The following is a 27,503-nucleotide window of genomic DNA, read 5'->3' as shown; positions in this document are numbered from 1 at the left end:
GTGAAGTTCCTCATTTTGCACAAGTGGCACTAGCCCCAGGGCTAACCTTTCCCTCCCTCTGGAGTCAGAGGGCTGAGACAGCCCTGGCCTACCCGGTCTCCCACTCCCGCGGTGGTCCCCCCCTCCCTTCCCTGGGGCCCCGGACCATATTTATTGCATGCGCCCTGGGCGGCCCCCCCAACCCCGAGCCCAGGCTGGGCTGGGCTGGAACGTGGTCTCTTTAGCTCCCTCCTCCTCGTTTGTATATTTCCTACCTTGTACACAGGCTCTTCCAGAGCCGCTTCCATTTTCTGTACTCGAACCAAACAGCAATAAAGCAGTAACCAAGGACCCTGGACCCAGCGGCTCTCTTCGCCCTGCACAAGGAGCTGGGTGGGCCGCACCGGGGTGGGTGCAGGGGCCAGAAGCAGCGCCCTCATATAGGTGCGGTGGCTTGGACCTTCCCTCCCCGGTCCCAGAGACAGATCAGCAAGAGCTCAGGTATGTTTCATAACTAAAAATTATTTATTAAGGAAACAAATCCAGTGCTGCAAATGGGACAGAAAGGAGAGATGGGGTCTCCCACCCACCCAGTCGTCAGCCTTCATCCAGGGGAAAGGATCTCAGAGGAGAGGCCAGGGACCCTATACCCCAAAAAGCCCAGTCTTCTGAGGCCCCGGGGGACTCACAGCCCCAGCTCGTCGGCCGTGGCTCTCCTGTACAGTTCCCCCTCCTTCTGGCATAATCTCGGGCCTCCGGGAGGGCACTGCCTTACTCCCATCCTCTGGGCAGGCTGTATAGTCAGATGGGGGGCTCTGGGGGATTCCCCCACTGGTCCCACCAACACTTACTCCTGGCTCCGCCTCCAAACCCTGTCTTCCCCTAAGTCCCCCTCCATCCCTGTCCCTGGGTTGGGAGAACGCTTTCCCAGTAGGAAGCCTCCTCAGTGAAGCTTTGTACACAGGTGCCAGCTAAAGAGGCAGCAAAAAACTCCAAGGCCAAAGGGCCCCTGGGTCAAGTTCTTCTAGGGCAAAGCTAGAAACAGGGTGCAAACTCCAGGCTAGGCAATGCTGCTCCCAGGCACTGGTCCATCCTACCCTCCCTCAGGCTGGGCTGGAGGAGCCTGGAAGTATCCCAGCGCACAGGGGCCTGGGAAAGGTGGTCAGCGGCAGGAAAGCTTTCTTAGGTTCCTGCCATGGGTACCGCAGGAGAAGGATTCAGAGTGAGAACCTCCATGGCAAGGATCTGAGGGGCCAGGAAGGTGAGAGGGAGCAACTAGAAAGAGGAGGAGGGCGGGGGGGATGATTCCGGAGGGGGAGAGGGAGGGGGAGTCGAGAAGAGTCTGAGGAGGTTTTGTGAAGTGGGAACTAGAGCAAAAGGAAGGCCAATGGAGGGAGACGGAGCAGGCAAAGGCCACCCAGGAAGCGTGGGCCTGAGAGCAGATGTCCCTTCCCTGCAGACCCACGCCCAACCGAGGGGAAAACAAGTGGCCCAGTACAGTGGACCCAGCGGGATGTGTGCGTGTGTGTGTGTGGGGGGGGGAGGCGGGAAAGGATCTCAGAGGAGAGGCCAGGGACCCTATACCCCAAAAAGCCCAGTCTTCTGAGGCCCCGGGGGACTCACAGCCCCAGCTCGTCGGCCGTGGCTCTCCTGTACAGTTCCCCCTCCTTCTGGCATAATCTCGGGCCTCCGGGAGGGCACTGCCTTACTCCCATCCTCTGGGCAGGCTGTATAGTCAGATGGGGGGCTCTGGGGGATTCCCCCACTGGTCCCACCAACACTTACTCCTGGCTCCGCCTCCAAACCCTGTCTTCCCCTAAGTCCCCCTCCATCCCTGTCCCTGGGTTGGGAGAACGCTTTCCCAGTAGGAAGCCTCCTCAGTGAAGCTTTGTACACAGGTGCCAGCTAAAGAGGCAGCAAAAAACTCCAAGGCCAAAGGGCCCCTGGGTCAAGTTCTTCTAGGGCAAAGCTAGAAACCGGGTGCAAACTCCAGGCTAGGCAATGCTGCTCCCAGGCACTGGTCCATCCTACCCTCCCTCAGGCTGGGCTGGAGGAGCCTGGAAGTATCCCAGCGCACAGGGGCCTGGGAAAGGTGGTCAGCGGCAGGAAAGCTTTCTTAGGTTCCTGCCATGGGTACCGCAGGAGAAGGATTCAGAGTGAGAACCTCCATGGCAAGGATCTGAGGGGCCAGGAAGGTGAGAGGGAGCAACTAGAAAGAGGAGGAGGGCGGGGGGGATGATTCCGGAGGGGGAGAGGGAGGGGGAGTCGAGAAGAGTCTGAGGAGGTTTTGTGAAGTGGGAACTAGAGCAAAAGGAAGGCCAATGGAGGGAGACGGAGCAGGCAAAGGCCACCCAGGAAGCGTGGGCCTGAGAGCAGATGTCCCTTCCCTGCAGACCCACGCCCAACCGAGGGGAAAACAAGTGGCCCAGTACAGTGGACCCAGCGGGATGTGTGCGTGTGTGTGTGTGGGGGGGGGAGGCGGTGGGGGCGCCTAGGGCTGCTGTTCAGAACCCAAGTGCGGTCCATGGGGGAATCCAGGCCTCAGGGGGAGAGAGACGCCCGCCCCAGCACTCTCTTCATGGCGTGACCAAAGCCTCTGGGACGCTTTCAGGACAGGGGCTCTGAAGATTAAAGGGACCCGTGATCTCACCTGCACCTGATGGAGACTCTAACCCCCTGCCCCATCTCCAGCTGAGAAAGTGGCTGAGTCCCCGGGCTACGAGGCCTTCCCCCAGCCCTTGCGCCGCCGGATACGGGGAGGGAGAAAGGCTGAGCACCTCGCCCACCTGCTGTCACTGCAGCCAGCCACCTCCCTGCTAAATCCCGGCAGCCCCGGAGGGTCCCAGCGGCTTCCGCCCGGCCCTTGGGGGGGGGCTCTGTGCGGAGCAGCTGCCCCCACAGCGCGGCCACGGCGTGGGGGGGGTGAGGGTGGTTTACTGTCTGGGGGGACTGGTGGCTCAGGCACGCGGGCATCTCCTGTGCTACTCTGGGCGCCTGGTGGCCTCTCGGGAATGGTTCCGTGGGGGTGGGCCCCGCTGCGGCCCCCTCAGCCCACCTGGGCCCACGTGAGGAAGGCCGGGATGTCCCGCACAGGCACATTCCTGGTCAGCGCCTTCACACGCAGGTTCCGGTCATCCGTCAACAGCACCACCTCCCGCAGTAGCCGGATCGGCTCCTCTGTTGGCACGAGAGAGCGGAGGGACTTCACTGAGGGCAGGAGGCGGAGGCACTGGCTGCCTCTCCGCTTCCGGAGGGGAAAGCAGTCCTGGGGGCTCAAGGCCAGCCACATCTTGGCCCTTCCACAGGTCCTTTCCCTCCTGCGGACTATCAGCCGAGGGCGCCCCTGCCCTACCGGCTTAGGGAGGGCCGTGATGGGCCAGGGCTGGCCTTCTGCTCTGGACCCCCGCCTCCAGCGTAGGGCTGTGCTGCCTCGTGCCCTGAGAGCTGCCCGACCCGCCCGCCTCCGCAAAGCCCTCTTGTCAGGACTCTGAGCGGAGGGGGCAGGAGCGGCCCTCCTATCCCTTCTGACCGCACGGCTAGTCCTGGACGCAGACTATTCCTCTCTGCTGCACATCTTCTCCAGCCCCCCCCCCCCCCCCCCCCCCCCCCCCCCCCCCGCCCCCCCCCGCCCCCGCCGCCGCCGCCGCCGCCAGCCGCCGCCAGCCGCCGAGGAGACGACGACGACGGCCACCCCCCCATCCACCCCCCCCCCCCCCCCGCCAAGGCCAGCAGATCCATGCTTTAGGGATTCAGAGGTAGAGAACTCAAGATGGAATACACAATGTATCCAGGGCTCCCGGGAAGTGAGGAGAGGGGTTAGCTCAGGGAGCTCTGAGGAGAGGAGGGCAAGGGTCCCGGCAGAGCCCAGCCAAGGTGGCCCTGAGGTTAGAGCCAAAAGATTCCCTCTATGAAATAAACGTGATCCGTGTGTACGGTAAAAACCTCCAGGTACAGAAAAAGGAAAGGTCGAGTCGCATCATTCTCCCCGTTCTCTCCCTCATGTCTCTCTGTCTTCTTTCCCAGGGTAGAGCTGTGCATGTTTCCAGATTTCTTTATGCACATTTACAAGTGTATATACTTGTTATATAAGCTTTTTTCCTATAACATTACAATCATACTCACCGTACCTACCTCCTTCAAATTTTAAAGATTTTAAAGATCTTTCTATATCGGCACAAACGGACGCACAAACGGATAGCCTTCGTTCTTTTTCGATGACTTTTTAAGCAGGGTATCTTCCCCCACTTCTTTCCCCCTAATTCCCTAACCTTTTAATAATGTATCGGGGAGAATTTAAACTGGGGCCAAGCACTCACACAAGTGACATCCCCACCCCTGCTAAGGCCCCTTGGGTGGCAGGTCCCCTCCTCAGTCCCAGGCTGGGTGTTTGCTGAAGGAGGTCCGGCAGACAGTGAGGCACAGGAAATGTCCTGCGGGGCTTGCTGACTGTGAGGGCTGGCGGGGGCCGGGGGACTGCAAACATCCATGCCGGACCTGAGCAGCTTCAGGCTTGCCAGCTCCAGGCAGGGAGGCTGAGAACTGGCTGTCAGCCTTGGGAGGAGCCTGGGGGAAGAGGGAGGGAGAGGCTCGCGGGGTTGATGGCGGTGAGAGAAGGGGAGAGGCGGAAGGAGGGTGTGGTGGGAGGTGAGCAGCTGTGGCGGACAGAGAGGGCGAGGAGGGCCGCCATGGGGAGAGGAGATGCTCTGAGACTGCTCGGCTGCTTGGGCCTGGCCCCTCGGGGTGTGTGCGGTGGGGCGGGGTGACGTGCAGTGCCATGTGGGGCTCCCAGCGGGCTGCCCAAGTCTGTCCACAGCCCAACTGGTCCTGCCCTGGGACTCAGACCAGGCGAGTCCCAGGCCTTAGGTCAGCCAACCAAGGCCCGGCATTGCTGGCAGGGGTCTGCAGGGGTTTCTGTGGATACTTTGAGACATTTTTAACAATAAACATCCTCTGTTTTGACACTGGTAACTTCACTTTGTTAGAAACCAGAGACTGTCATCTTGTCAGGCCCCATCCGCCATAATCCACATGATTTTAAAATTCAACATCGTTTACACATAAACATTTGGTGATGGTTTCTCTGTGAATCTGACAAGTTAATCTGCTAAGAATTCACACTGACAAATGGGGTTTGATTACACCAGCCGTTGCTGATGTAATTCTGATAGGGGCGGTCCCCAGGATGGCAATGGGTTCCTGTAGGCTGTTTGGGGTGAAGCGGGGGAGGGGGGGGCGGCGGGCGGGGGGAGACTAGGGCCAAAGCCAAAATGTGTCTCTGCTAAGAAAGAAACAGCTCTGAGGCTGGGTGGGGCCACAGCAGTATCTGAACCGTACTTCCCAACAAGGCCTTCTGCACTCCTGCCTACCTCTCCCTCAGAAGGTGCCCCTCTAGGAAGCTGCCCGGGAGCAGAGCCCAACCTCCTCTGTTGGGCTCAGCCAGGACTCCTTTTTACCACTTGAATGCTCCGAACCTGGCCCTAAGGGACAGTACATGCAAGCCACGTGGCAGGACCCCTCTGAAAAACAGCAGCTGTGGGCTCATTGCCAGCCTCAGGTACAGAGACTCGGGCAGCAGTGAGGGGCTGCACTGAAGTGGGTGCGAGGAGGGCTGGAGAGAAGACAAGCCCCAGGCCAGCCTAGAAGCCCAGGCTAGGAAAGCAAGCAGAGACAAGAGATGGGTGACAACTAAGAGAAAATGACAAGAGGCTACATACACACAGACACAGACTAAATGGTGAGAATTATCAGCTCTGCTGATGACACCGAGATAGGAAATCCTAGGAATTCCTTCCAAAAGAAGAGATGTCAGAGTCCTGGGAGCGGGGAGCAGAAAGCACCTGAGCCTCGCTGACTCTGAGGGGCTGAGGGCTGCCTCAGGGGAGAGACGGTCCTGGGCTGAGGGTGAGGTGCTCAAGCACCTGGAAGAGAACCTCTGGTTCCCAGATGGGATTCTGCTCACCAAAAGGGTTTTAAAAACTGGGCTGAGGGCTCAGTCCGTTCCTCAGCTCTCACCTGCCTCCAAAGGGCTATGTCACACAACCAGAGAGACAGGAAGGAAAGGCCCACTACTAGGTGGGGAAGCACTTCCACCCCCCGCCCCCCCGATACAGGGTAAACATTCACGGATGAACTGAGAGGATGAGCATGGCCAAGAACAGGAAGGTGGGCCCCAGGGACCACCGGGGACTGTCCTCAGAAAGGCAGAGGGCTGGGCTCAGGAGACCATGCCCAGAATAAGCTACACTGAATCATAAAGACATCCTTGCTGTCAGAGAACTCACCGAGGACCCAAGAAAGGAAATGGACGTATGCACAGTGGGAAAGTTCACAGTCTAGAGCCCAGCTTCCTGGGCTAGGCCCATCCCTAGTTGGCCGAGGGTCCACCTGAGGGTGGGGGAGTTGTGACAGGGAGGTCTGACTTCCAGGAGGGGAGGAAACTGGGCTGGCCTCAGGCTTGTATCAGGCCTGAACCCTGATTCCTTAAACTTCCCAGGCCAGAGTCAGTGGAGGGACCCTTCCCTAGGGCTGAGGAGGGTAGGACAAGGTAGGGAGGGGAAGCGATGGTCCCGAGGCAGAGGCAAAGCTGTACCTTTGTTGGTGGGCATGAAGTCCTTAGCTTTGTCTTTGCAGTAGTGGAGGCAGCAGGAGAGGATCAGGTCATCATTGTTGCCCTGGAGGAAGACAGGATAAGTGCCGCCGGGCAGGAGGGGGCGCCATGCAGAGGAGGCACAGGTATGCTCTGCCTCTGGGGTCCTGGGGAAGGTCACCTCCCAGTGTCCCTCCCAGACATGCCCTGGCCCTGCTTGGCCAGGTCCAACTGTGCCAAGAGGGATCTAGGGGACAAGGAACTCCCCCTCCTGGGCCTCGATGGTGGCCGTCCCCTCGGCTGCTCAGGCCAACTGGCCTTCCCCAGCCCCTGCCTCCCGGAGACCCCGTTCTGAAGGCTGGCTATAGGTGCTCCCTTTTTGCCCTGGGACTCACCAGCTGGCCAGTGATGTCCTCACTGCGGAAGGCGATGGATTCGAGTTCATTACCACGGCTGGTCAGGGCCCGTAGGCAAGAGTCCCGACTCTCGAATCGCTGCTCGAGGAACTCAATGGACTTCCGGGCCTTTTCCTGCACCACGCGGGCATAGCCCCCAGCCCGGTGGTCTGTCTCCTGCCCCTTGGCCAGGCCGTCCAGCTCATTGATCACTGATGAGACACAGTCCCGCAAGGAATCAGCCTCAGCAATCAGCAATCACGTCTGTCTTTGCCCGAGGCCTCGCTTTCCCAGCCAGCCCCTCCCCAGACCGCAGAAGCCATCCTGCCCCACAGGAGTCTTCCAGTGAAACTAGGGGATCTTGGGGGCAAGAAATGCCCCAGACTTTCCACAGTGTTCTATCTTCTTTCTGCCTCTTCCCCTGGGCCCCACCCTCCTCCTGGGAGGAACTTACAAGGAGTTTCTGGAGCTGCTGTATTCAGGGGAAGAAACCTGGCCCCTCTATCGCATTCCTCAGTTATAGAATCAAATCGAGAGGGTCCCTCAGGAGAGGCGAGGGTATGTAGCAGCTAGAGGAAAGAGGCACTCTCCCTCATCCGCCTGGGCCCCCACCACGGCAGTCCAAGAGGGGCCCAGTTCCATGCCCACCCCTCAGAGCACAGGGAGGTCACGAGGTGGCAAGTGGGGATCACAGCCTCACTCGCAAGGACCCTGCTATTCCCCTAAACCCCTGGCACATCTACCTCCTCTGATAGTGCACGTGTGTGTGTGTGTGTGTGTGTGTGTGTGTGTGTGTGTGTCTGCCTGCCTGCCTGCCTGCCTATGTGTCTGGGACACAGCTTCATTTTCTGGTGAAGATTCTTTCCAAAATTCCAGCCAAAAGCCTGAGGTCAAGTGGGAAATATGCACTCCTTGGGGGCTCCGGGAGAGTTTGGGGTCTGAGGCCTCTCCTCAGTGCAGTGATTCATGGCTCGGGGAGTCGGCGTGAGCATGCTGTTCCATGGTGAGCCTGGCACTCACCGTCTGGGTATTCAGAGACACTTTCTGGAAAGGGCCCATGTGGGAATACACACACACACACACGCCATGCCTTCAGCAACCTGAGGCTGCAGTGTCCACACAATGTATGGCTGAGGTTGAGGAGTAGTGGTGGATGGGTGTACAGTACAGCAAACAGAACATCAAACATTAAAAACTGGTATTCTATCCCAAAATCTGCTTTCCTGCTTCCAAACTAAACAGGCTTCAAAGGGGAAGCTTGTTTGTGCTTCTGCGCCAGGCGGGGCTTCTCGAAGCTGGGGTCAGACCTAAGGAGCAGGGAGCAGGTTAAAGAGCACAAGAAACAAGCAGAGAAGGCTGCCGGCTTAACCCTTCGTGCTCTGCGCACAGGGCAGGACTCCCCTGCGGCGCCTCATTGAACAGGAGCCCCCTCTACAGCCCCTGAGAGTCAAGGCCCTGACCAGCTGAGGACGCTTCAGAGAGGCTGGCCTGGATGCCGTGACACAGTTGGCATTTCCCAGTGCCCCTGGGGGTTGACCATTTATTCTCTCTCTACCTTCTCCTCTGAGTTTTCTCATATATTTGCTCCCTCCCCACTGGATCTGGCTTCCCCCACTGAACCATAAGCTCTTCAAGGCCAAGGGCTGCAGCTCTGCCTTTCACTGGCTCCCTCGGGAAGAAGAAGACTGAGCACACAAGTAGGGGCACAATCGGCGCTGGTGACCGAGGGCTCTGCTAGCCTGGGATGGTGTCTGAGGTTCCTACCAAGACTTAGGGGGCTCCTGAGACGCCAGCAACCTCTCAGTTACACCATTTCCTGACCATCTAGCAAAAAGTGACCAATTCGCTTTCTTATCCCTGAAAATCTCCTGGGTAGGAGAGCACAGAGACATGCTATCCTGAAAGCTGCCCCATCCCGGGACCTGGTGAGGGTAGAGGGGAAGCTGCAACAACTCGATAGTCTGGCTCTACCTTGGGCAGACAAGCTGCGCTACTTCTGAAGAACAGAAAACCTCCCCTTGGGTCTAAGGGCCTGGGTTGAAGAGGCTCTGGCCAGGCCACATGGGGAGGGGGAAGGAAGACAGGGAGGGTGGAGGCGGGACGAGGGCTGCTTCAGTGCCAACATTCTCAGGTGGTGCTAACGTGTTTCCCACAACCCCCCAGGGTTCTATAGCCTCTGCAGGGGCGGATGTTTCCTGCCCTTTGTTTCCACTCTCATCTGGCACTAAGACACTAGGGACTGGGAGGGAAGGCCCAGCGGAACATCTTGGCATGAATGTCAGAGGTGGCTTGGCAGGCAGACTGCCAGTCTGGCAGATTTTCCAGAGGACAGGGCTCCTAAACTTGCTCCAAGTGGCTGGTGAGAAGGCGACACTAAAGAGCCTGGGCTTGCCAGCCGTCTCCCAGATACTCTCCCTCCACAGGATAGCTATCAGTGATATTAGCTGCATCAGTTACATCAGACAGCAGCCCGGAGCCCAGAGCACAAAGCCCATCCTGAAGCTGACCCAGCACAGGGCTCCCAGAACCAGAGGTGCCTTAGACAGCCCTCCGGAGATAGCCCAGCTGGGCTCCTTTGGCCTGAGGGTGGAAGCAAGCTAGCTGGGTCCTGAGATGCTGACCCTGTACCAGCACCAATGACCAGACAGTGGTAAGAGCCCAAGCGGCAGGAATCCACACGCGTGAGCCAAGGGCTTTGCTCTGGAGGGTTTCCATCAGCCTGGCCTTAGGGTGACATTGGCCAGAAGAATGTTACCTCGAACCAACAGAACGATCATGAAAAGCTACAAGACAATCAGACCGAAGGCATCTAAGCACTTCAAAACCCTCCCAGCCTCCCTGCCAGACCACCCAGCAGCACTGCCGCTATCTGCCAGGGCTGAGTGTTTACCAATAACGGGAACCAGCTTTGCTGTTTTACTGCAAGCTTTATAAGGATAAAAACAAGGGCTGGGCTCATGCAGCCTCTGGTTGCTGGGACACAGGAGTCCATTTGCTCAAGCAGTTTAAGCCATGGATCAGCCATAATAATTTGAACTGCTTTGATTATTAAACAATTTTCCTTGCCCCACACATTCCCTACTTCCCTGCAAATCCTGTCTTACACACACAGCAGGGTTCTGCCTGCCTGGCCCCGAAGGCTGCGGGGCATGTGTGTAGAGGGGGTTACTGCGCACATGCAGGGCTGCTCTGGCCTGACTCACCGATGAGGGGCACCACCAGGATGTACTTCCTGCTCTCCAGCAGCTGTGCCAGACTGGCCAGGTGGTCAATGAAGCCGTTGGTGTCTGGTACGAGGAACAAGGGTCTGATCTCGAGCTCCATCTGCCTCATATGACTCTGGTCCTCCAGGACAGCCTACAGGGACACAGAATGGTGAGTGAGCCAGTGAGTGAGTAGGCAAGGGGTGGGCGAGTCAGGGCCCTGAGTCCACGGTGTGTCAGCATCCTGCCCCTTCCCCCTCCAGAAAAACAGCCAGTCCCCGTCGGGACAGGCCCGAGGGCTGGGCAAAGCACTGCAATAAAAATCAGTGTAGACCAAATGGCTTGGGGAAACAGGCGTGACTAAAACCCTCGCAGAGGACTGAGAAGGGCCCTTGATGGTTATTAAAAATAACGGGTCTCTGAAAGTAAGACCTTGGGCTAAAAATCAGCAAGGGAGAGTTAGGTTCCTTGGATAGGAAAGTGGTTTCACATTCGTTATCTAGGCAGCATATACAGGGGGTACGTCTCAACCCAGACGCTTTTACGTATACGTATATCCCAAACAGAATTTATTTCAATTTACTTCACTGTGTACTTAAAAAAACGAAAGAAGAAGAGTAAACTCAAAGTCTATACAAAAAGAGTGATGCTGACAACTGATAATTAACACCGAAGTCTCCCACGTCGGCGTCGGCAGGAGCCCACATGGTGGGACGGGTTAGGACCCAACTCACAGCTGTGCACAGACCACCATCCAGACTGATGAGAACCGTCACCATCTCCCCCCACCTGCACGGTGACCCCCAAACAGGAGTCTTCTGTGTTCTACCTGCACTCCTTTGCTACGATTCTGTACAACCTACACTCCTCTTATTTGATGTTTTTCTTTAAATTGACTTTACGTCAACTCGTTTTTGTGGCTCAGCAAATACTATCTGTGGTATCAGGAGTCTCAGAGCCTAGGAATATGTTTACCAGCGCAAGCTGCATTTCCGCAACAAAGAGTCAGAATGTCTTCTATGCATCGTTGAAAAAGCCCCTCATGTAGCACCAGTGGTCTGGGCACCACACCTCGGAAGGCACACGGCCTAGCGCCTGTTAGTCTTACAGATGTTCACATCTCTCAGGGAAGTTCCATGCTCATCTGTAAAAGCCCAGTCTTCTCAAGCCTGCCAGGGCCTTGTGTGGCAGCAGCCCTTTGAGACTGGCTCTGGGTACACCTGTCACTATAGAACACGGTCACTATTGTGTTGCTTCCTCTTCTGGCGACCATGGCCAAGAAGCAAACTGATTTGCGGGCATCTGCCCAGACAGTGTGCTCCCTGTGTGCAGAGCCAGAGGGCACTGAAACAAACCCAGTAGGGGCCTGGCGAGCAGGTCCCAGCCCTGTCCTGCCCTCGCATGGCCTCCTGCCACACACCAACTCGCAGGGACAGAGACACAAGCACGGATGTGCGTGCCAACTGAGATGGGGCCCACAGGCTGGGCCCTGGCCACTAACAGTCAGTGAGAAAGGTGATCAGGTTTCACCGGCAATGACAGTAAAACTGAAAGGGCATGCCTCTGAATGCTGGGGGTGGCTCCTCTGTGACCTGCTGGGGACCTCTCCCTATGAGTAAGTCTCTGCTGCCAGTGCCACCACAGCCGGTGGAAGGCACAGGACGCTGGCAGGCGTAAGAAACGCAGCTGAAGGGCTCGCCTGCTGACGTCTTCCTGCCGCTCTCACCTCATGAAGGGAAGGCACCTCTGCTGCAGGCCACCTTCCCCGGGGGTGTGGGTCACTGGCCCTCCCCATGGGGCTGCCAACTAGAGGGCGACACACATTCTACCGAACTCAGCTTGGGCATTCAAAAAACCCCTATTTTTTATTGAGATACAATCGATATATAACACGTGTGATGGCGCGGGCATTTTGTGAGACCAGGAGACGGTCCCCACTCAGGCTTAGCGAGCGCTCCCGTCTCCCTCCTCACAGAGGGGGCATCAGCACTCCTGCTGCTGATTTTCCCAGGTCTCGGCGTTCTCTATCCAGCCTTTCCACTGCCTGGAACGTTTCTCTTGGCATTATAGGCCCCTAAACCTCTTTCTCAGTGAGAAGGGGCAGGACGAACCCTGATGCCGGCTGGGCCTGGGCACAGCATCTCTGCCACCGTTCCGCTCAGACCCCTTTCACATCTTAGTTTTCCTGCCTCCATAAATGATCCTCTGGCCCTAAGGCTGACTCTAAGGAAGTGTCACTGGCTGCCCCTTTTACCCTGTGGGAACAGTGAGCTCCTAAGACCTCAGACCACCCTTCCTTAAATGCTGGCCATGGGCAGGAGGGCCTTTAGGCCAGATGGCCGAGGGAGGCGGGGGGCTGAGCCTGCCTGGGTGTTTTGATGACAGGATGGAAGAAAAATCTAGGTGCAAGGTCCAGGGAAGCGCTAGCCGTCTGAGTTCTCTGAGCTCTGGCTCAGGGCCAGAAAGGTGAACGGAGGCCACAGCCTCTTTGGGAGGTGGCAGCCTCGTTGGTTCCCCAGGGGTGGGCGGGATCAAGCTGATGAGGGTGGTCAGAGCTGTGCTGCCACCATCCGGTCCCAGGGACACCCGCAGACAACTTCCCTTAACCTGGCTCTGCCCAGTGAGTCACTGCACAACTGCTTCCTGTTCCCCACATGCCCTCCTGGAGTCTCGGGAGACTCACTGAAGCTGCTCCCCCTTCTCTTGGGGTACCAGTGGGACTCTGGGGGCTCGTACCTGGGTCAGGAGACTGGCCCAGTCCCCTTAAAAGAATGGCAGACAAGGAAGGACTGGGGATCCGCAGCCCCTCGTCTGTGGGTGTCGGTGTTTCCGGCCCTCTCTGAGTGGCGCTGTGTGTGTGTGTGTGTGTGTGTGTGTGTGTGTGTGTGTGTGTTTGTGTGTGTTTAGCATTTGCCCTCCCAACTTTTCCAGATTTTACCCGTCAGATTCCTGGCAGCTGTGCACGGCGCCTGTGCCGGCCGTCACGTCCCATTCTGATCCCTGGGTCGCACGGTGAGAGAAGGACACAGGATGCGCAGGGAGTGAAAAAGTGATGTCGGTGGGGAGAGCGCCAAGTCCCCACTCACAGCCATGGGATGCTCGGGGAGAAGGGGGAAGCGTGCTGCTGTGGAGTTCAGAGGCCGGTAGTGAGATTTATTTTTGTTTGTATGAGCAAAAAGCTGCAGAAGCCTCTGGTGGGGGTGAGGGGGGTGCAACTGGAATGCTGTGATTCAGACGGACTGGCCCTGGCCTGGAGTCAAGTGTGCTGACCCGGAAGGAGAGTTCCATAGGAACCCTTCTCACTGCAGCTAAGGCGGGGCCACAGTGGTCCTTGGACAGTGAGCTGGGAATCCTAGGAAAGCAAGGACATGTTGAATCAGACCAGTGGCAATAAGGACCATAAAGTCAGAAAGTGTGAAGAAAAGAACTTAATTCTGTTTCTGGAAGGTGCTAAGTAACCAACTTTCTCTGAAGTACGGAGGCATCCCTGAGCAAGGTGGTGGGGAACGGGGAAAGAGACAGTCCACAGTAACATCTGACGAGGAAGCTAACAGGCTTGGGTCCCCAGGAAGGGCTCTTTCACAGGTTAATTTCCTTCTTCTGGATGGTGGGAATGATTTGGGGATGCTTGACCCTTTTGGAAATTGAGACGCTGAGAATTACAAATAAAGGTAATGCATTTAGCTCACACGGGAGTTGTGAAACTTGAAGAACTCAGATCACAAAGCAGAGCCAGATCAAGAGAAGGCCTTCTTAGGTCTTCCTTCTGCGTAGGGCTCCAAAGGGAGTGTAGCTGCTTCCTTCCCTCTACAGAGTGATGGAATCATTTATACCTGGGCCTCTCTGGCCAGAGCAATGTCTTCACCAGAAATGAGAAGTCTGGTAACATAGCAAATTTCCACCCTCATCTTGTATGTGTAAGTATCTAGCTAAATGCCTGATGCACGTATTAGTAACTTAAAAAATTTCAGTTTCCTTTCTTTCTGCCCAACTCCATTTTTCATCTTTTATATATCCGGGGGGGTAAATATCTGGGGAAACCACTAGGGAGCAGAGCTGGAGCTGGGGAGGGGTGAGGCAGTGCACTGCCGATTTCTATTATAAAACTCGTGGTACTCTTGGTGTCTTGGGTTTTTTTTCCTTTTCTTTAACTATGTAGAGGTATTTTTAAAAAACAAAAAATGGCAAAATGGAAATGAAATATTAATAGGAATAGCTGGTGAGATAACCACCAGCAGTGCAGACAGGCATTCCTTTTTTTTTTTGGCGGGGGCGGGGGGCCGCACTGCGTGGCATGCGGGATCTTAGTTCCCTGACCAGGGATCAAACCCGTGCCCCCTGCAGTGGAAGCGTGGACCACTGGACCACCGGGGAAGTCCCAGGCATTCCTTCTTGAGCTGCAAAAACCAAAGGGCGCAGATTCTGCATTTGCTATAGAAAGCAGGCAGAGTCACTGGTTTCTGTTAGCATCTTCATTTGGGGTGGGTTGCTCATGGGAAAGGTTCTGCTTAGGATCCCTTCTCTGGATATCCAAAGTCAACACCACAAAGCTTAACACATACTTGCTATCTTTTTCAAGGTTATAATTATGATGATTTGCTTGCTACATCTTACTGCCCTTTCTAGATAGACAGGGGATGGCAGGGCTAAGCATGACACCCCTGAGCTTGCTACAAGCAGCAGCCTAAGGGTGTTCCAGCCAAAAGTCTGACCATTTCTGCAGGAGGACAGGACCCTGTGGATGCTGCTGGAACCAGGGAGGTGAGAATGGCTGGAGCAAGCTCTGGAATGCGCTGGAGTGGGGAGGGCGGCAGCCTGGCCCCACAGGCTGATGTGCTTTCCTGCCCTGGCGTGAACGTGCCCCTGGCCTGGTAGTGCGCTGGCTCCCACCCTGTCTCCGACAGCTAGGAGCCAGGGCTGAGTGTCTGCCTTCCGCTAGATTCCATACAGGTGTGGGGGGCTCTGTGCATGCCCCATTGTTCCACAGCGGCCCCCCCCTCAGCTGGGTGGCAATGTGAATGGGCTGCAGCTATATTTAGAGTGAAACTCCTGGGGCTACCACAAAGGAGTGACTGCATCTTCAGGAGGGTGGGTGGGCGGGAAGGGGATAGGGGAGTGAAGCTATTTTCAGAACACATGTCATTGCTGGCTACAGAGCAAGACTGTGGCCATAATGCCGAGGGAAACAATAGCTGTGGCCAGAGGAAGAGCCTGTTATGTTTCAGGTGGGATGTTTGCAACCGCTCAGGAAACCTGACCCCGCCCGACAGCAGCACAAATCACAGCAAAGCCTCGTGGAGGCAGAGAGGAGGTGGGGATTCACAGGCCAGGGCCAGGGTGAGGTGCCAAGAGGCCACGCCTCAAGCCCGGAGGAGGACGGTCAGCGACTGCTTTGCCCTGAGGGCCTGGTTAGGAAAGAAACACCCCTGACCAGTATCCCAGGCAAACCATGTACCCTGCTCTGTCTGGTCTCTGGACACCTCTCAAGAATGGCAACGGGAACGGAAAGAACTCGGGAGGAAAGCAGCAAGGTGGGCTCAACCAGCACGAGAGGAAGAGCTGTCTCAGGCAACACGCAAAGCCTGGGCTGAGCCGGAGAGTGCGGCCTCGAAGCCCTGGGTGGGCGGACTTGGCCCCCAGCATCCGAGGCCTGCCTGGGCGCCGAGGCTCCAGCTGCACAGGTCCTGAGAGCTGCCCAGGTCCTGAGAGCTGCCCACACCCCTTTTCTGACCTCCAGTCGGCCCCACTCACCAGCCTCTGTGCAACACCGGAAGCAGGGAGGGACAGGCTGCGGAGGGAGGCCAGGCCTTACCTCCCCCATCCCACAGATGAGCTTAGGCCCGGGGGTCTCGGTGGGAGCGGGGAAGTGGGGGTGTGGCTACGGCCCCAGATCTCATTTGGACTTTACAGCCAGCATGGGGGCCAGGAGGATTTTTTTCAACCCCACCTTCACATCCCCTTCCCCAAACATGTGTGGTTCCTGTTTTGCTGCATCTGTAAAAGGCGCTGGGAGCTGGGGACTTGCCTTACACCTCTCGGTTAACACCCCTGGAGACTGATGGAGTTCGGAGCAGAGTAATTTACAGCCCATCTCTCCGATCTTAATTCACCCGATGCTCCTCTCTTCCTTATTGTATTAGTGTGACCCAGGTACCTGCCAACAATAATGGCCTCTCCAGCTAGGAGCCTCTCCCCCACTCCCAGGACAATTTATACCTTTTCCTTGGGATTTTCCCCCCTTAAATTAAACAAAAAGAGGGAAAATAAGAAGAGGTTAACATGGGTTTGGAGCACTGCAGCCCCGTGGTTCTGGGCAGGGAGCCAATGGCCCGAGGGCACACACATGTGTGTGCTCTCCCAGAAGGGCCTTCACCGGCCCTGTTTTACAGCCACCTCGGCACAGACTCCAGGGTTCACGCATATGGCCAGACAGATGTGTCTGGCTTACGTTCAAGGCTGGAAAATGAAGAATTATGGAAGTGAAGGGCCCCGGGCATTAAACAGGGGGTGGGGAGAAGGGAAGGGGGGAATTTCTTCTCTGCTGAGAAATCCTCCTGTGGCTCTGAGGCTGGAGGAAGAGGGCTGACAGGAGGCAGGGCCGCTAGCAGCAGTGCACGTGGGGCCTGTTCTTAAAGGGGCCACAGCAACCCCAGCCCGGACGGCCCGCAGCAGGCCATCGATGCCTGGCTGAGCAGCCTGCTCCAAGGGAGCTGACACGGAGAACCGGCTTCCGGGGCAGGAGCAGCTGCGGGCACCGGAAGTCAAGTCTCAGGCAAGGCCTCTGTCAGGTACCGCTTGTCACTGGAGAGGCCGGGCTGAACACGCTGCCTGAGACAAGGCCATGTCCCCCTGGTGCGTGCTCCCACAGCACCCTGCACTTCCCTTTGGTCACAAGGCTCGCTCACACTTCAAATCACTGACTTCTCCACGCCAGTGGACACCCTGGGACGGGACTTTCTTGGTTCGCTCCCGTGTCCCCTCACCACCAGCCTGGAAGGTGCTCACCACCATTTACTAAATTGAGCGGAAGACACGGTCCCTGATTCCAAGGAGTTCACAGTACGACAGGCGGAACAAGTCCAGAAATAAGTGTAATTTGAGACGTGATATACGTTTCACAAATGAGGTATAAATCAGTGCCACAGGAACACTGAGCAGAGAGATGAATTCCTCCTGGGGGGAATCCGGGAAGGCTTCACTGGGGAGATGGGGTTTCATCTGGGGACTGAAGGAAGAACAGAATTTCAACAGGTAACAGGAAATGTGGAGCAGAAAAAGGGTACTCGGGCTTGAGCGAACAGCAGGAACAAAGACGTGAGAGTGGGAAAGGGCAGAGCTGTCTGGGGACAGTGGGTAGGAAGGAGGGTTAGTGTTGTCCAGGCAGGAGGGCTGGAGCGTCTGGACAGGCACTTTGCGTGCACTGTCTTTCTGAGGGAGTTGCCGTTACCACTTTCATCTGACAGATGAGGAAAGAGGCTCGGGGAAGTTAAATGATTTGCCCAATGTCATATAGCTCGTGAGGGCTCATGGGGGACGGGAGAAGAGGTTGGGAAAATAGACTGGGAACAGACGAGAAAGCCCTAGATGCCACAGTAAGGAATTCGACTTCATTAGCCAAGCAAAGGCACTGATGATTCCTGAGCAGGGGAGTGGCTCTTTTGGGAAGAGAACGATGAAACCACGTAAGATGCGTTGCAGGCAGGGAGCCTGGCTTGCAGACCGTGTACCACACAACTCCAGGAGCTGCATTCACAGACTACAAGGGAAAGGGGAGCCCCTGGACTTGTGCAATGCAGGGTTGCTGGCTATAATCCAGTCAGTACCTGGACTAGAACAGCAGTAGTGGCAATGGGGATGGAGGAGAGGGGGGGAATAAATGAGTGAACAGATAGGATCTGATAAGAAATCAGGCACGAGGGGTTAAAAGCCAGTGAGGAACTTAAGATGATGCTCTCGTTGCTACCATCTATGAGCTCACTGAATGAAAATACTTGCCGAGGGCCAACTCCATGTGCTGAGACTAAGAAGTAAGAGAAAGGGAGGAGGAGACCAAGTGACGAATGGTGGTGAGGAAGCCCAGGAGGGTGGTGTGGTCACCAGACAGAGAGGAGACGAAGGTCCTCGTGTGCTGAAGTGAGGCTGGAGGGAGGCGGCTTTGGGGTCCAAAGCTACAGGGAAGTCAAGTGTGATGAAGACCCGACAAAGGTACTTGGTGACCCCTGATGCAATCGCCTCTATAACTGCTGGGCTGAGAGTCAAGAAATGGAGGTGGCAGTATGGACAGAACTTTTGGGAAGACTGATGGTGAGGAAGAAAAGAGCTACCGGACAGGAAGAAAGACAGCTTGCAGACGAAGCTTCGAGGGACACGACAGAGGCTCACACAGACTGCGCAAGGGTGGAGAAGGCAGCCACACCACAACGGCAGTGATGCTGGCAGAGGCTTAATTCCAACTGGTAGACTCATATGAACACGTCTAAAGGACCATGGGTCCCAACTGGTATCCATTCCCCTTCCCAGGGCAGGGCTCTGTCTGATGAGCGGTCAGACTGCTGTCAGATCACGGTGTGCCATGCACTATGCTGGGTGCTTTACGTGCACTGGCTCCTGTGGGCCTCACAGCCATTCCAGGTGGTAGGTGCTGTCACCAGTTCCACTCTGCAGACGAGGAAACAGGTTGGGAGAAGTTAAACAATGTGCCCAAAGTCACAAGGCTAGTAAGTGGCGGAGCCCAGCCTGATCAGGTCAGCCTGACCACATGCACTACGCTCCATGCCAAAGGCCAGAGGTGGCTGAAGAGAGGGCTGAAAACAGACATTCCTAAAGACGACTGACGCTTCCCCACGTATGCAGTTAGTCTTAAAGCAGGGAGCGTGGCCGGCTCTTCCCCATCTGCCCCACGCCCTAGATGAGAAGAAGTGAGCTTACAGTGCAAGAGTCAGACCTGGGAGAGCCATTAAAGAAAAAGCTTGTTGGAAGTGAAGGTATGGGTCCACGAGAGGGCTGATGGTGCAGGAACCCTTATGTGGCGATCGAGTAGTTTCTCCCTAGGGTTTAGAGTGTGCTGTCCAGAGGGGCTTGGCCATTACGGTGGGAATCCAGACAAGCAGACTGTGGCCATGACACCGTCTCCCCCTGAGAATAGGTGTTCTCAACAGAGAATCCACGGCTTTTCCGAGAGTGTCTGGACAACGTTCAGGGTAACTTTGAAACCCCTGAAATTGTGTGAACGGTTGGCTATGTGTGGTGTGTGTTCACAGATCATCACTGGGGGAGAAGTTTTCAGCAGATTCTGAGAAGAACCTGGCCCTGCTTGCAGCCCAGGAGGAGGGAGGCTCCAGGCACCAAACCAGAACTTAGTGGCAGAGGAGGAACACAGGCGGTGGAACCGGTCTGGACACTGCAAGGCCTCCTGAGTGCGAGGGTCGGGCTCGTCCCTACTTCCACCTCCTCACGCCCTAAGCAGACCACCAGCCACACGGCTACCACCCTCCCCAGGCAGGCCCCACCTGGATCTTCTCCTGGCGACGTTGCTGCTCCGCTATCTTCCTGGCCAGAGCCAGCTTCTTGGCCCGGAGCTCCCTGATGTCATCCTCGCCCCCGCTGCCTTCAGCCTCCGAATCTTCCTCAAAGTCTTCAATCACCACGTCCTCTTCCTTTGCCGGTGGTGCCGGCCAGGGGAGAGAGGAGACTGTGAGCCCACAGCGCAGACCAGACCCACCCTTCCGTCCCTCCTGCATCCCAATCCAGGCCTATCTGGACCATGCCATGCACAGGGCCCCACGGTGTGTGCTTGCCCCAGCTCAGGCAGGGGCAGGTCGAGGAAGCTGTCATCCTTCTCCCCCGGCAACTGCTCCCCTTTGCGCTCCAGGGGCCTCCTCTGACAGACTCACAGATCCACACCCTGTCTACTTCCACGCCTATACTCACAGCCCTTCCTTCCTTGCACACCCTCAAAACGTCAAACTTTGGGCCCATTTTCGTTTTGAAATTCACCGAAGGGGAAAACAACAGAGAAAGTTAAACCACCCAATTTAAGTCTAATTCATGCTAACGATCGGATAGGAATCATCCTGGCCAACAGCTAGGAGCTAGGCATGGAAGCTCCCTGGCCCCAGACGGCGTCAGGGAGCAGATGCTACAGTTCAGCAGACCTTGCCCTGGTTTCTTTTTAAGACCACAGCCTGGTGGTGCGGGGGCTGGGGGCCCCATGATAGGAATTCACATGCCATGACCTTGCTCAGCTGCCCTCTGGGGGCCTGCACAGACTGGGAGACGGTTGGCTAGCTTAAGGAGTCTCCTGCCAGGCTGGTGGAGCCTTCCCCAGGGATGGCACCTCCCTGCTTGCAGCCTCAGCTCTTAGAAGCCACTACTCCCCGGGTGGTCCCAGGCTCCATTTCTCACTCTCTCACTTTTGGCCTTGGTCAGTAGAGAACATGCAGCTGCCCAAGAGAGCTTCCTTTGAGGGACAGGGTTAGCACGGGTAATAGGGGGTGACTTAGTAGGAGAAGATTCCTGGGTCTGAATGGTAACTGGATGATAATAATGACAAGGATTATGACAATAACGGCTACCATTCACTGAGTGCTTATTACATGGCCAGGTACCAGGCTAAGCATTTTTCATGCATTAACTCATTTAATACAATAGCCTGTACATAGATGCTATCATCATCCCTATTTTATAAATGAACAAACTGAGGTCTAGAGAGTTAAACAATTTGCTCAAGGTCACGAAGCTAGTAAGTGGCAGAGCAGGGGTTCAAACCTTCGTGAGTCTGATTCCAAAGTCTGTGCTCCTACTTATAATACCAAGCAGCACAGGTGCGGTCCTGGATCCAGATGGTAAGCTCAGACCCAGCCCTTTGCCAGGCCTCCCACAGACTCACAGGGATCCTGTGCCATACAGACTCTCTCTCCTCTAACTGTCCATCTCAATGATATTCTGAAGGACTCTCTCTGCGGAAAGTGGTTAGCAAGAGTGTGTGAGTGGGTAGGTGATGCTTTGTCTTAGGAGTAGAATCTAGGGGTGGGAAGACAGGTGTTCTGGCAGCATCCTTAAGGAAATGGATTCTGTTCTGCTCATGAAGGATGATGTCTGAAGAAACAGCTCCCTTTCCTCTCCCAATCAGCTTAAGGGACTCAGTCTTACAGTTCGGAGAGAGGAGATCTCGGGATGGCGCCAGAACTGCCACTATCCTAAGAGGTCTCAGGGGTCTGGGACGCTGTCCGCAGTCACCACTCATCTGACAACGCGCGGGCTCTAGCGTCACAGGGCCCACTTCCAGAGAGGCCCAGGCCGTGGGAAGGAGAAAGACTCTCTCTGCACATTTACTTCCTGTTCATGGGGTTAACCTGGACCAGAGTGAGCGGAGTAGGGTCCCTGGCTGGTCTGTGGGGGACACTGCCCCTGCCTGCTCTGACCAGGGATACACGGGGTCATGATGGGGCTTGGACTGAGCCTGACTGAGGTCAAAAGAGGGTCAGCGAGGCTTGTCTGAGGTTGGTTCAGCTCTCATAGCAAACGAGGAAGTGCAGGGTTGTGAAATTACACAGACCAGGGTAAGTAGGGTTTCCCAGGGGCCACTAACATAACGGAAACCAGGAGGCTCGTGGGAAAAGGAAGAAGTGGGCAGCATGGCATGGGTCACAACCTTTGTCTGGTCAATAAGCCTAAGAAGGAGGGAGAGAGCGTGGCACAGCCAAGATCTGGGACCGAGAGCTGGTCTGTTCCTTGTGAGAGTGGAGGAGCCCCTCCCTCTGGGCATCGCCTGCTTCCCTGGATTTGGTCCTGCAGGCTCCTTGGGCCAGGGGCAAGCAACCCCTGGAGAGCCACCTTGCTCACCTTCTACCGCCCGCCTCAGCCTTAAAGCGCGGGTGAGAGGGCTGACCAGGGGGCGCTACCCCACCCACGCTTCCCTACACAGTGCCTGGGGCTTGGGTGGCACTGCGCTGTCCTGCCTGAAGCCTGGACAGTGGGCTTTAGCAACCCCACTGTCTCCTCCCATACTGACAGCTCATTCTTTCCCGTTACTCCCTGCCCAGGTTTCATCTGGAGAGTCTGGAATCATGGGCTCAGCTTTATCCCTGGAACCACCTCTATCCTGTGTCATCAGGGCTGGGGTGGGGTTCTCCAGCTATTCTAATGAAGCCCGTCCAAGATTCTGCTGCTCTGAAGACTCTGAACCAAAGGTGGCCACTCTATCACTGCTTCAGATCACCAACGACAGCTTCCAGCTGACATCTGGCTTCCCTGGCCTGCTGCTGATTTCATCCCCGCACCCCACCCTGCTCCACCAGGCGCTTGAGACTGCTGCAGGCCAAATGACTGTGTTGGCCTACGGGTGACCTGGCCTCTGGCTACAGTCGCTTGCGTGCCTTCCTTGAGTCCCATGTTCTTTCCCACCTAAGTCCCCTCTGTCTATAATACTGTGGGGCAAAAAGAAGGAAAGAGTCAACCATCAGGCAAAGGGAGCTATGTGTGCATACACACCCAGACACCCACACCCAGACACATAGCAGGGCAGCTGGCAATAACACTAAGCACGGTAAACGCACACAGACACCGACACCGTCCACACTCACATTTACTCAGAACCCACAGGCAGCAGGGAAGCTGGCAGCAGTGTTCAACTTAAACTGACACACAAACCCACTGTGCACAGAACCACAGTAACAATCACCCCCAGAAAGATACATACATGTATGGCAAGGCAAATGTCAGCGGTGTTTGGCAGGGGTGGGCACTCAGGCTGGCATGAGCGCGCACACACGCACACACACACAGAGTCTGGAGTGAAGCAAGGGCTACAGGAACAACCAAGGGCAAACAAACAAGAGAATTCCTTAATCACATCAGGATGTGCAGGAGGGAGGGCTGGAGGGAGCAACGGAGGGAGGGTAGGCCAGGGAGGGGGTGATTTTCCACACGGGGCCAGCAATGTCAGCTCTTCCTGTACGTGTGCTGGAGGCTGCAGTTCAGGCCTGTGCTGCACTGAGCTCCACACATCCATAAACTTGATCCTCGGCCTGAACCCTAGCATCCCCGCCCCCCCCCCCAACTCCCTTTCCTAAGCCTCCAGAGCTGCACATTATTAAACTCTTTCTTTCCCTCCCTTCTCCTCCACTGCAACATTAAAAAGAAGCATCTGGAACTCGTAGCAGAGCGAGATGGGGGCACCGGGGTGGGACTGGCAGGAAGGGGCACCAGCAGAGTGCACTCTTGAGAAGCTGGCTGGTCACGTCAACATCGCCACCGCTCTGAGTGGTTATAAATAACCAGGGGTAGAGGCTGAAGCCCGGGCAGAGCAGCGCCGGGGGGATGGGGGAGCCTTCCTTCGGCCACAGCGGGCTCTTCCCGCATTGTACCTCATCTTCCAGTTGTTTTCCCTCTTGGCTTCCCATTTCCTTTCCCATGGTGTCTGGGACGGGTGCCACTGACACATATTTTCCACCCTTGAATGCCAGCAGAGGCTCTTCTTGTCCACAAAGGGCTTCCAGAAAATACTTCAGCACTGTGACCCTTTTGCAGTCGGCTGCAATAACCTACAGGGCGAGAGGGAGAAGAAAAACAGCATTTTCTGAAAGGGAAGATGAGAGACTTTGTTTGTTGGCTGAGGGGCACACGAGAAATGCGTCCACTGGGCAGGGAAGGTGGAGAGAGTGAGCAGGAGCGCGCGCGTGTGGGGAGAGGAGGAGGGCCAAGATCCTCTGAAGGAAGACAGCACCATCTCCCCTTAGGTCACCTCTGGGGGAGCAGACAACCCCAGGACCAATGACAGGTGTCCTCTGGGGTTTCGCCTTTCTTTTGCTCAAGCCCTGATATGAAAAAAGAATAAATTACAAGTCTTCCAAGTTTGGTATCTAGCTGATAGAAGGAAGGGTGGCATGTAACATATTGGCTGTCACAGAACACAGCTCTCTGGTACCCTCACTGCCGCTCTCCATTCTTCTCCCAGCTCCCCTCTCGCCAGACTCCCAAGAGGAGAACTTTCAGCCTGAGTGTGAAATGAATGATGAGGGCTTTCTTGGCTGTTTCATTTCACTCAGGTCATTTTGGGTTTCCCCTGACAGGTTCCTGCCCCACCTAAGAGCTTCTTACGCTGAAGAGACTGGGGTCTGGCAGGAAATTGTTGTCAGGAGAAGGGAGACAGGCAAAGCAGGTGGGTGTGTGTGGGTGGGTGTGTTTCACCAAGCTCTGCTTCTCCAGGGGTTTAGGCCATCCTGCTCCCATGTGGCCACGTCAGCACATAAGCCAGTGCTGTCAGAGAAGCTGGGGCTGATTTAGCTGAAATGAAATTCAGTATCTTGAGCAATCATCAAGTTTGTAAGTGGCTCAGAGAAAGTTTCCATAGTCACCCTGTCTGAGGTCCTTCTCCTGCGAGACCTGCAAACCCACCTGCTTTGCACCTCCTCATGCCCTACTCTTCATCCCTGGCCTCTGGGGTCCTCTCCTCCCTGCTGGGAGGGAGCTCACCAAGGGAGAAGAGGGGCCCATTTGATCTGGAGCTCACAAGTGGTGAAGGCCGTTCCCATAGGGAAACACTTCAGTGGCCAGATATGTCACAGGGTGGCAGCCCCTCCATCATCACTGACTCTAGCCCCTGCCCCCCCACCCCCAAACCCCATGCTTCCCATCCTGGCACATGACAGGGACTTCCCTGGCTGTATCACACAGTAAAGTAACTAACTTGGAGACCTTCTTTGATTGCTTGCTCTTTGTTTCACAGGTGCATTTGTTATCGCCCTCACCTGGATAATAACTCCACTGGTGGCAGAGACTACATCTCATACTTCCCTGGCAAGGGGTGCTAGGGACAAGCAGGGCACTCAGGAGGTTTACAGTAAGGGCTGACAGGCACAGGGAAGCTTGGCTGGGTACCAGAGGGAGCAGATGAGGCAGGTGTGACCCAAGTCCTCCAGGACACGTGGAAATGAGCTCCCCTCTGGCAGCTGGCTGGCCAGGGAATGTGCAGCACACAACTGTCAACCCTGCGCTCCATGACTCCGTCCTCGGCCACCTCTCCCAACCTCGGAGGGGACGCCCCCCTTGCCCCACCAATGGCCTTGATAACAACTGAGGCCTGAATCGCAGGCTAAGTACCTCGACCACCTGAGAGGCTAAACCAAAAGCTGCTCAGCTACCCAGAAGAGGTTTAGGAAAGGACAGCTGTCTCGAGCTTGGGGTGCCCAGTCCTGTGCTTAAAAGGGGGAAAGAAGCGCTTGTTGGGCCAGGGCAGGTAACCATGGGTTCCATCGCGTGTATTCAAACATGTGATGAGGAAGGCTAGAAATACAGAAGCAGGGGCTAAAAGGCATTAAAGAACAGAGCTGAAATGAGTAATAGCCTGGCAGGCAGCACGCACAGTGGCCTCCCTGCATCCCCAGCCTCTCACTTGCAGAGGAAACTTCTGCATTTCCACAAGACTGCCAGTTTCCTCTCAGTGGTCTAATTTTAACCACCTTGTCGTTACAGTGTGTGTCAGCCACCTGACCCCACTATGACCTCTGACCTTATGCCCCAGTTACTGCTTGCACTATGGAGAATTATGTAATGGGTCCAGGACTTTCCTTTTCGGTGTGAGGCCGCTGTCACTGAATGGAGAGGAGGTGGGGGTTAAGGGGTGAGAGGAGGACAGAGGAAAACCTTACAGTGGTCCTTGGCACCACCTGGATGGTGAGAGGTATGCTGGCACTCCTGCTGAGTGTGCTGCAGAAATCTGCCCAGGAGAGGAGAGTGTGCCCATGGGTGTGTGTGCTGACAGGCGGGCAGAATTCCTGCTGTTAGGGCATGGGCTGGATGGCATGCTGAGTGGCTCAGGAAGAAAGTGTGATTCCTGGCCAAGGGGGAGAAAGGCCACATGTGTGGACGTGGGTCTCCTGGAGACGGGGATTTCCAGGGCACAGCAGGACCCAGGGATGCAGACATCCTGAGCCTGCCTGCGGCACATCCTTAGAGGATCAGGGGGAGCTGTTATTCACGTGGTCACCAAAACATAAAGAGGAGTGCCACCTCCCTCCCCGGGCCCCTGCCCCCTATTTTAGTTTTCACTCGGTTTGGAAGGAACCTGATTTCCGGGGGATTTTGTCTGCTATGGCCATCAGTTCCTCCCTGAGGGCAAAGGAGCTCCTGGATGATTCTCAAAAGGGCTTTGATCCAGCAGGGTCTCTGAGTGGGGTGTAAAAAAGAATTCTACATGTTTGGAGAGAAAAGGCACCCAGCCGTTTGGAAGAGTGTCCTCGCCTTTGCAATCCAACTAGCAGGGAGGCTAGCCGACGTTGTATGGTCTCCTTAGGTTTCAAAGTGCACGGTGGAGTGAGGAATGGGGTTTGAGCTACTGAGGAGATGCGGGGACTGAGGGGCAGAAAGTCTAGGGCTTGTCCAGGGCACAGAGAAACCCTCGGTCTCCAGCCTGCTGGCCTGTCTGCTGAAGCATTCGGCTCTCAGGTGGGAGGAATCAGCCCAGCGGGGTGGATTCCTCCTAGACAAAGCCTCCAGCACTTGAGTTGGGGGAAAAAAACCAGTTTGAATACGGTTAATAAGGGATATCACGAAGGAAGACGCCCTTTAAACCATTCACAGAGAGCCAACTCCAAGATGATCTCTGTCTGGCCAAGGAGGACTTCCTGGTAGGAGACGGGTTAAAGCTAGGCTCCCGGCTCGGAGAGGAAGGAGTCCAGATGAAGTCTATGACATAATCCCCACAATAGCTCTGTTCATGAGTATATTTTTCCATTCTATATCAATGAAAAACAGAGAACGTAAGTGGTATGTACATTGTAGCTCTGGGCAAATTCTAGGTTCTCTAGAGGAGAAGGATCTGGGCTGCAGAGGCCTCCTTCCTGGGCTGTTAACAGGTGGGGCTGGACAGGGGCTAGAGCTGAGTAAAAGGGCTGCTGGCCAGGGAATGCCCGGGTAACCCGAGACCCGGCACCTCCTCAGGGGCAGTCACGGTCCTTCTGGAGAGACTCACTGTGTAGGAGACCATTGGGAGCTGCAAAGTTGATGGTCCAGTCAGCTCTGAAAGAAGACGGGGGCTGTGGGTCAGGGAAGGGCTGAAAGAAAGGTGCCCAGAGAAAGCCCCTCTCCCTCCCCCTGAAGACCATCTGAGGCGGTGTGCCCCATCGGCGGGAACTGAAACCTCTAGCTTCAGGGCTCCAGCTACCACCCAGGTCAGGTCCACACGCAAAGAACCAAGCAGAAAGGAAAACTGAAAGTGAGATGTGGCGAGGTGATGTGGGAGCCTGGCCTGTCGCAGGCTCAGTTCCTTCGAGAAAGTGAGCATGCCCATGGTAAGCGGAGGCTGGCACGCAGAGGAAGGTTAGGTCCTGAGGAAAGCAG

At 55.9% G+C, this 27,503-nt stretch overlaps 1 protein-coding gene across 1 annotated transcript; it reads right to left on the bottom strand.

The window, feature by feature from the left end:
- Positions 1–1,531: 1,531 nt before the first annotated feature.
- On the bottom strand, positions 1,532–27,150 carry LOC102987480 (SMG6 nonsense mediated mRNA decay factor). The gene is made up of 7 exons (XM_028483716.2): positions 27,136–27,150; positions 23,531–23,707; positions 19,673–19,819; positions 10,164–10,317; positions 6,961–7,172; positions 6,569–6,650; positions 1,532–3,156 (listed from the first exon to the last, which is right to left on the bottom strand). The coding sequence occupies exons 1-7, from the start codon at positions 27,148–27,150 to the stop codon at positions 3,026–3,028; spliced, it is 918 nt and encodes a 305-aa protein (XP_028339517.1). The 3' UTR covers positions 1,532–3,025.
- Positions 27,151–27,503: the final 353 nt, after the last annotated feature.

Source organism: Physeter macrocephalus, unplaced genomic scaffold, assembly GCF_002837175.3.
Source record: "Physeter macrocephalus isolate SW-GA unplaced genomic scaffold, ASM283717v5 random_56, whole genome shotgun sequence".
NCBI classification, from domain to species: Eukaryota; Metazoa; Chordata; class Mammalia; order Artiodactyla; family Physeteridae; genus Physeter; species Physeter macrocephalus.
The sequence above is the reverse complement of the archived record's forward strand: the minus strand, read 5'-3'. Positions and strand labels throughout refer to the sequence as shown.